Raw genomic sequence first — 9,735 nt, forward strand, 5'->3', positions numbered from 1 at the left:
GTTTTGGATAAATAGGTTTATTTGTTATCCTCTCAGCCAGTCATGAGTACAAAGCTTTGTATGATAAAAACCAAATTATTAAAAAAACAAGACAATGAACAGCAGCTAGAAAATGTAAAGATGTACATTCTTAATTTTAATCATATCTTATTTCTAATGTATTCTTGTATTTATACAGCTGTATTATATTTAATTTTAATACTTATTACGAAATATTGTATTTTTAATATTAGCTTATTTATATTTGAGTTTTTTATCTTATTTGATTTACTATTTTGTGTGCATTGATGAAGTACGAGATGAAGTCTTTCTTAAAAAATAGTTTACCCTTGTCCTGAGAACACAGTTAAACTAAAACCTATCTTTATTATTCTGTATAATTAACCTTTATCTGAATGTGTGTCAGTGTTTCATTGTGTTCACTCAACATGTATTACCAAATATGACAATATTGGATAGGTTTTATTTTTATTTGTAGGACACTATTCAAAACAATTTCCTGTTTTTACGATTTTTAGAACTATATCTTTATCGTTATCTTTATCGTGCTTGGTGTGAACGGGGCTTTAGAATAGATAGTTCACCCAAAAATTAAAATTCTGTTGTCATTTACTCACCCTCAATTTCTTCCAAACCTGTATCTATTGAACACGAAAGAAGATGTTTTAAGGAATGCCGGTAACCAAACAGTTGATCAAACAGGTCCCCATTGACTTTCATAGTATTTTATTATGTAAAATACCCCCCCCCCCTTATATTTATGTCAGGTAAAGCCCTATGAAGATGAAAGTCCACACCAGGCTGCAGGGTATTAGAAGTCATGCCATTTAAACCAGTGAGAAAACCAATCTGAACATTACATGCTGTGCACATAAATGCTTAGAAGCATTTGTGAACATAGCAAGTAACATGTGTGTGTGTGTGTAGTGTCAATAAATTTTTATGCTCCAGTAAAGATTCATGACCCCTGAATAATTTTTACCATCTGAATAGAATTGACATCAGCTAAATAGTTTCTTACTTCATAATTTTCATAAAAGAGGCAAATGCCAACAACAGTCATAAATGATGCTCTTTTGTTTTTGATGCGTTTAGAAAAACTTGTCAGTTTGTATATGTAAAGCAAAAATGAGAATAATTCTGACATGCATCCGCAGCTGGAAGCCAAAAAACCTTGCATTTCCAATAATTATTTAAAGTAGTGTAAAGGCCATGGACACTCCTGCTGCAAGATCTAACCTGCCACAGCCTGCATTTGAGAGGCCAGAGGGGTAAGTTTTTGTGTGAGTGTGAAAACACTGCGTACAATGGGTAAAAGAAAAAAGTGTGTAGAGTGACGAAAAGAAGCACTGGGTCAGTTAAGTAACACCTGTAAAACCTATGTTGTAGAGTGTGTTTTTTTTTCATTATAAATATACATTTATGGTCATTAAAATACTTGTCCCATTATCTTCTTGAACTATTTTAAAATACAAGAGCTATAACCTAACAGATTTAGAAATTATACTAATGTAAACTGCATACCCTCTTAGATAACAGTAACAGGGCTAGAAAGGTAAGAAAACATTTTATTGACTGATACATATGATCACATAGCATTTTTGCATAGCATGTCAGGTTGTTTGACTCAACAATGCACACACTTTATCAAGTTACTTAAACTCTAATTTCATATTTGCAAGGCATACTGAGTCAGGGAAGATATGACTAGACAGTCAGCAGTCAGTCGGAATAAACAGACACCTAATCTTTGAACTAAAGTGACAGTGGCACAAATTAAATACACCCACATTGGGTGTGAATGTACTTGCTTTTTGTTCACCGCTTCCGCTGTTGCACAACAATGAACAGACGTGCTCGTTTGAAGCCGTATCTTTCCATATCTCAAGGCCAGGTGCTACCTTCTGCATTCCATAGCTGACAGGCTTGATGGTCTGTTGGCTTGAACGTCATTTGTCTCTGTAAACTATACTGTTTCCATAGATTCTTGTGCAAAGGTGGTTTTCACATAACAACCAAAATAAAATGCAATGGAAATTCTTTCCTAAAAAAAAAAACAAATCCAACTTTTAATATATTACACAATCAAGTAACATGATATCTAGGTAGATATCGTGGAATATGTAACCAGGATCAAGTACCGGCATGTACAAAAGGCTTAACCAAAACAGCAGTTTGAGGTCCTAAAACCAGCAAGATAATTAGCCATTTTTCAACCATGTGTTCTCTTTGGAATTTCCTATGGGTTTTTAGAATGATAGTTTTGGATTTACGAGTAAAATACGGTCTGTACTTAGCATTCCCTTAAGAAATATTAATGTCAACATAAATTACACACTAACAAGCTGTTAAATAAAGACTAAAACCACCACAAGGACATGTATGTGCTTGACAAAACTGTTGTTGTCCCTAAATAGCAATTTGTTACATATGCTTTCAGGGGTATAAATGTATGTAATTTATGTTGTGCAACAAAATATTAACCACAGACCTACACACAAATCTTAAAACCACCATTCTAAAACCTCATAAGAAATTGGTGAATGTTGAATTACAACATGTCAGCAGAGAGCGTCTCTGATTGGCTAAATACCAATAAGATGTTCACAGAGTCAAGGGATCACAGCACATTAACATCTCAGAGACATCTATTTGACATCTGCATTTGGATGTATTTTTTAGAGTGTTTGCTCATCTGCAATGTGACGTCTATCAGATGTCAAATAGACGTTTATTAGATGTCTTTAAGATGATTTACAATGTATGTGAAACTTACATCTTACAGACTGTCTGATGTTTGTACACAACAGATGCTTTCCAGATAAAGCGATCTTTAACAGACATCGTGTGCTATCTCATATAAAGCACGCAGGTCATTTTAAGCTTGATACTGGCAAAACCAGCGCTTTTAGTATGACCCAAATTAATCCAGATCTCGCAGAGTCTTTCCCGACTCCGCCGCATTTCTGCAACTGTAAAGCCACTTGATGATCCGAGCGTTGCGCTCGACCACCGACGACCCCTGACGCACAGTCTCCTGCAGTTCCTCCTCCTGCAGGCCGTCGCTGCTCCTCGAGAACCCTTCATCTGAAGTCGAGGCACTGATTTTGGAGCTGAGGTCTTCTGCGCTCGCGGAGAACTTCTCTCTGCCCAGGGACTCGATGACGTCACCCTCGAGTCCGCAGTATTTGAAGAACGCGTCGAAGTCCGCGAAGTTTTTTGAGTAGCGCGAGCTGATGTCAGAGCTGGAGCGCGCCACCCCCCTGCGGCTCCTGCGCTCCTGCTCCTGGGTTTCAGTGACTTTCCTGTGAGGAGGTCCTTTCGGCTCACCCGAGTGCCTGTTTGAGATGGGTAAAGTTACCCGAGTGGCCTTCAGTGTGGCGCATTCACCACCGCGCGCCTCCGAAAACGCGTTTGTCTTGACTTTAATAGCGAATAGCGACTTTTTAATCAATCTGCTGCTCCCTCCAGGCGATCCTCTTAAGAGTTCACACTTTTGCCTGTATAGTAAAATCGAGTCTCGTTTCTTCGAGCTGCTCCGTCTCACCACAGGCGACTGTGTATCCTCAACATCAACATTAGCGGTGTTATTGACGGACCCGTGCCAGTTTGAAGACCCTTGGCTGCTCACGGAAGCAGACTCGATGCTGATAACCGGTTCCTGAGTGGAACCCACCACTTGTTGGCTTTTTACATATTGAGGTTTAGTGGCTGCCAACCTCTCCACCGCACTGACGCGTCCTTTATTCGCCTCGCTTTCTCGCTCCATCTGTCTCCTCAAAAACTCGGGCCCCTTCACAAGAATGCGCGACGCGTCCACGTCGGCCGAGCCTTGCGTTTTCTTCAGCATTGTGCAGTCTAGTATTTTGCGTTAAGTCCACAACCGCTGTGTTGCAGAATGTTTTGAGGGGTCTGATAATGAGATGAGAACGCACTGACGCACACCTTTACCTGTTCATACTCCTCATCAACTCCACCCACTAACAGGTCAAGACAACGCGAGCTCTGGCTCCAGAGATGTGTAGGCAGTGGTGAGGAAGATGTGCAAATAGATTGTGACTTAACGTCTTCAAAGCAGGGCTTGCAAATACTTTTACAGCTATTTAGAATTGTTTTATGTTTTTATAAGAATTGACTGTCATGTCATGCTCAGTTATTTTGACCGAGAGAGGATATTATTTTTGCTGAAAATGCTAGTTACTGTTAACTTACTGACTTTGCTCACCGTAGGTTTTTAGGATTTCTTTCTCACCTTGTGTTCCTTTTCAAAATGACCGGCCTACAAAATATTGCTTGTAAATCTCTAATGTTATGTTATCATGCTGGAAAGTTTGTGAACCCTTTCAAATTTTCTATATTTCTGCATAAATATGACCCAAAAACATAATCAGGTTTTTGCACAATTCCTGAAAATAAACAAAGGACTCCACAAATCCACTGTCAGACAGATTGTGTAAAAATGGAGGAAATTCAAGACCACTGTTACCTTCCCAAGAAGTGGTCGACCAACAAAGATCACTCCAAAGTAGAACGTGTAATAGTCTGCGAGGTTGCAAAAGTTCCCAGGCTAACTTCTAAGCAACTAAAGGCCTTTCTCACGTTGGCTAATATTAATGTTCATGAGCCCACCATCAGCAGAACACTGAGAAACCATGGTGTGCATAGCAGAGTTGCAAGAAGACTGATCAGCATTTACAAGAAACCTTACCTTCAGTTACTGCAGCAAAAGGGGGTCACACCAGATACTGAAAGCAAAGATTCACATACTTTTGCAACGCACATATATGTAACACTGGATTATTTTTCTCAATAAATAAATGACAAAGAATATATTTTTCTCTCACTTGTTTGATTCGGTTCTCTTTGTCTACTTTCAGGACTTATATGAAAATCTGATGATGCTTTGGGTCATATTTATGCGGAAATATAGAAAATTCTAAAGGGTTCACAAACTTTCAAGCAGCACTGTATATTATTTCTTTGTCAACTTGCTTTCGTTCAGTTAGCACAGGTTTTTTTTTTCTTTTTGGAATTGATTGGTCATAGTCCTCATTGATTGAGCATCTGTACCTCATTTTTAGTGAATGCTGGTAAAATGATCACAAATTTTTTGGTGCATCAGCTCAAATAAATGAGGCCTGCAATCAAAAAGAAAAACAAAACCTGTGGTAATTGGAAGAAAACAAGTTGACAAAAATATTAAATCCAAAATTTGGTGATAAAATTGCATAATTTATTAGGCAATTATCAGGTAAAGGAACATTAAACAATGAAGGAATTTAAAGGGATAGTTTACCCAAAAATTTAAATTCTGTCATTAATGCATTAATTACTCACCCTCATGTCGTTCCAAACCAGTAAGACCTTTGTTCATCTTCGGAACACGAATTAAGATAATTTTGAAGAAATCCAAGAGCTTTCTGTCCTTGCATAGACAGCAACGTAACTAGCACCGTCAAGGCCCAGAAAGATACTAAAGAAATGGTTAAAATAGTCCATGTGACATCAGTGGTTCAACCTTAATTTTATGAAGCGACGAGAATACTTTTTGTGTGCAAAGAAAACTAAAATAAAGACTTTATTCAACAATTTCTTCTCTTCCATGTCAGTGTTTTTGCACCAGAGTACTACAAGGCATGTATGTGCATTCATCTGCTTGTAAACAAGGTGCAGAGCTTCCGCATCAGCAGTGCCATACGCATGCGCACTGACACAGAAAAGAAAAAGTTGTTTTCTTTGTGCACAAAAAGTATTCTTGTAGCTTCATAAAATTACAACGTCCTTATACTACCTTACTGGCCCTTGAATGTCGTCAATTGCATTGCTATCTATGTAGGGTCAGAAAGCTCTCAGATTTCATCAAAAATATCCTAGTTTGTGTTCCGAAGATGAACGAAGGTCTTACGGGTTTGGAACGACATGAGGGTGAGTAATTAGAATTTTAATTTTTGGGTGACCTATCCCTTTAAGGGAGGCTGGGTTTATTGTAAAACCTTTTTAGTCCAGGTAATATTTCTAAAGTGTAAAAAATCCAGTTCAATGATTTTGTGACAAACAACCAATATCTTTTTTTAAATGATTTAATTCTTGTTCTGGTTCTTATTGTTTCTCAACATCAGTTTATGCTTTGTGTGGCCTGATTCAACATTTCTCCCTGTGTGCAGGGTTGTAGTGTCAAACAAAGAAGAAGAAAAAAAGGAAAACATCTTTTGACATCTGACCTGCTAATTTTGTGTTTGTTGTACTCTTGTGCATATGGGACTATCCAAAGGGATCATTTCATAAGCGTTATCATGTGTGTACACTTAATAAATAGCAGCACATGCACTACACACAAACTTTAATTGGCTTCCACTCCTACTCTAATTAAAAGCATTCTACAAATTTAGATTTATGGCAGAGAGACATTGGGAGGGGATTTAGATGAATGCAGGATCTCCATGAAACCAGTAGATGGCAGCACACTTGAGGAGGTGGTGTACACTGCTGTGTGTGTGTACTTTGGATGGGTTAAATGCAGAGCACGTCACCATACTTGGCTGTATGTCACTTCACTTACTGTTTCTGTATGAGAGAGAGAGAGTGCTTGATGAGAGAGTGCAGTTACTCACTCATAACCTCTAATTCGTTATACCTCATTTCTGGGCAGTAAAATCACTTAGAATTGCTTTGACTTTTCTAAGCCATCGGTCATATGATTTTTATTTGGTGAAAAATACAATTAAACAACTCCGACCAGTAAGCAACCACCCAGAATACCCTAGAAACCGCATAGCAACCTATCAAAAACCACTGTAACAACCCCATATCATCATCCTAGCAAGATTTTCTCCAGATTGGATTCCTGCGGAGTGTTTGTGCATTGCGCAATGTGCAAAATGCACTAAACTGCAGACTTCAGAAAGCAACTGTAGCGTAACCCAGAATTCATTTCTCCACTCAACTCAGAGTCAGAACCAGGAATTTGCGCGGATATAATTTATGTGTTTTAAAGTGCCTGCTGTACAGTTAGCTGGAAAATATCCAAGGCAATAGCAGTACGCTAAAACCAATATATGGCTTATCTGACCTCAGAACTTCTAGAATTGTTCATAGATCCAGATGATATAGGGTGAGACTCATTATCGTGTCAGTCTGGTCCGAAATACGCAAACATCTTTAAATTTTCAGCATCCCACATCACTTGCAAACATTAATAACTATAATTGACGGTATCAGCACACTTATATTGGTATTGAACAGTAAGCTCAATCCAAATCCTAAAGGCCACAATGAGCTTTTTTCCCAAATACAGAGCCCTCTTCATCGCATGTGAATTATAACATGTGAAACCACTGCGTGACAAATTACAACCAAAACCTTAACCTTCCATTAACCTTGTTTACACATCTCACAAAGCAAATGGTTTTGATGTGTCCATTCCACACCTTAGAATGATCACTCAAGGACTTTCTGAACAAATACATGAGTGATTCCAGACATGATCTCTGATATGAAACAGCAATGTGATTACATGACCTTAGGTTAATCATTTAGGTCTGGAGCGAGGTATGATTATGTCAGACTCTCTACACATAACCTCTACTAGATTGGCAAGGGTGTTTAGGTCTTGAATAATGCGTTACAGCTTTTTTATTTATTTATTTATTTTAGAGTTTACAGATTTAGAGCAATAGTTTACCTAAAATTAAATATTCACTTTCAGGCCATGCAAGATGAATCTGATTCTTCAACACAACAGATTTGGAGAAATTTAGCATTACCTCATTTGCTCACCACTGGATCCTCTGCAGTGAATGGGTGCCGTCACAGTCCAAACAGCTGATAAAATCACAATAATCCATGCACAAGTAATCCACATGACTACAACAATTAAAGTCAAATAACATCTTGTAAAGTGATAATCTACAAAAACAAATCCATCATTATTCCTTCAGTAAAAAAAGATCCCTGTTATTTTCTCACATCAAAATCTACTGACATATTTCTTTAGAACTATTATGGACTGTTTTTGCTTTTAAACGGTGCTTGATATGTGTATATTTCCCTCCTGATTCAGATGAGATGACTTTTTCACTGGAGAAAGCTATATTATAGATGGACTTATATTTTTAATTATTGGAGGTTAAAACGTCTTAATGTTGGATGTGTTTATTAAAAACACACCGTTAATGAATTACTTGGAGTATTATGGATTATTGTGATGCTTTTGTCAGCTGTTTGGATTCTGACGGCACCCATTCACTGCAAAGGATCTATTGGTGATCCCCAATCTGTTCTGATGAAAAAACAAACTCATCTACATCTTGGAACCCCTGAGAGTGAATACATTTGCAGCAAACTTTCATTTTTGCACTATTAGAATGGTTCAAATTAGGAAACAAGTTTTTCATTCACTCAAATCTGAGAGGCATTTTCTGCCAAAAGCATATTGTGTCCATATGCAAGGCTGAGGATGATAATGTGAAGACATACTTAATGAAAGTTCCAAGAGTTGCTCATTACTGAGAAGTAAAACAAGAAGATTTGTGTGCGGAGCAGCTGCAAACCAGCTGAATTTGAATTTGTGAATACAACATGTAAGAGATCAAGCTGGATAGATTAATCTCTGGCTCAAGCATGATGCTAAAGGTTAAAGAAAAAAGTATTTGTGCTGCATAATCCAGTCAGTCAAACCAAAAGAATGACTATGTCAATGGATATCAGTTTTGTTGTTGTACAGAGAAGATGTGCTGGATCTCTCAGTAAGTTGGATTCATATATCACCTCCCTTAAAGTTTGGCACAGCTTGAGCCACTGGCCCTGGAATATGGTTTTCATTAAATCTCTTACTGGTCATTCTCTTTGACAGTGTTTTGCATCAAAGCCAAAAGAAGAAAGCTGATAGACCTATTAGTATCTGATAGGTAGAGTGAAATGATTTGCCTACAAATGCTGACATGTTTCTATGGAAATCATCAGATGGTTAACATGCCATTCAGACATTTGGGGTTGGTAAGATTTTTAAAGTTTTGAAAGGCGTCTCTTATGCTTACAGAGACTGCATTTATGTGATCAAAAATACAGTAAGATCAGTAATATTGTGAATTATTATTACATTTTAAGATAACTGTTTTCTATATTTTAAAATGTAATTTATTTCCGTTACAAAGCTGAATTTTCAGCAGCCATTATTCCAGTCTTCAATGTCTTATGATCCTTCAGAATCCTTCAAAGAAAAATCTTTTGTAAAATAAATAAAAAAATGTAAATAATATAATTAATACAAAAGTCTTAATTGTTTTGTGTTTTTTTTTATCAATACAATGCACAACAAACATAATGCATGTTAATAAATAAGAGTATTAAGTTCTTTCAGGGAAAAAAATATTGAACAGGAGTGTATAAAAAGTATTTTATATTTTATGTTCTTACAAGCGTTGATTTATACATACCTCTATTTTTCCTTTCTCTGTTGCATGAACAATGTAATTTCCATTTTTAACAGCTAATGATGAAACATAAACATACATAACATCACAAAATAAAAAAAACACTTTGTCTGTGTGAATTGGGGGGGGGGGGTGCAATTTATGTTCTTGTAGCTAAAGGTTAAACTAACAATGCTAGTTCACGGATTCCATTCCCAATAAACTAATAAATAAATATCTTGAATGCACTGTAAGCTGTTGTGTTTAAAAGTGTCTACCAAATGAATGTATTACTACACCACCATAGATTTACGATGCATTTAAT

At 37.0% G+C, this 9,735-nt stretch overlaps 1 protein-coding gene across 1 annotated transcript; it reads right to left on the bottom strand.

The window, feature by feature from the left end:
* Nucleotides 1–1,553: 1,553 nt before the first annotated feature.
* LOC306859194 (protein FAM110C-like) lies at nt 1,554–3,920 on the bottom strand. Its single transcript, XM_079400100.1, has 2 exons — nt 2,777–3,920; nt 1,554–2,044 (listed from the first exon to the last, which is right to left on the bottom strand). The coding sequence occupies exon 1, from the start codon at nt 3,848–3,850 to the stop codon at nt 2,924–2,926; it is 927 nt and encodes a 308-aa protein (XP_079256226.1). The 5' UTR covers nt 3,851–3,920; the 3' UTR covers nt 1,554–2,044; nt 2,777–2,923.
* Between the last annotated feature and the right edge of the window lie 5,815 nt (nt 3,921–9,735).

Source organism: Barbus barbus (genome assembly GCF_936440315.1).
Source record: "Barbus barbus genome assembly, chromosome: 40".
NCBI classification, from domain to species: domain Eukaryota; kingdom Metazoa; phylum Chordata; class Actinopteri; order Cypriniformes; family Cyprinidae; genus Barbus; species Barbus barbus.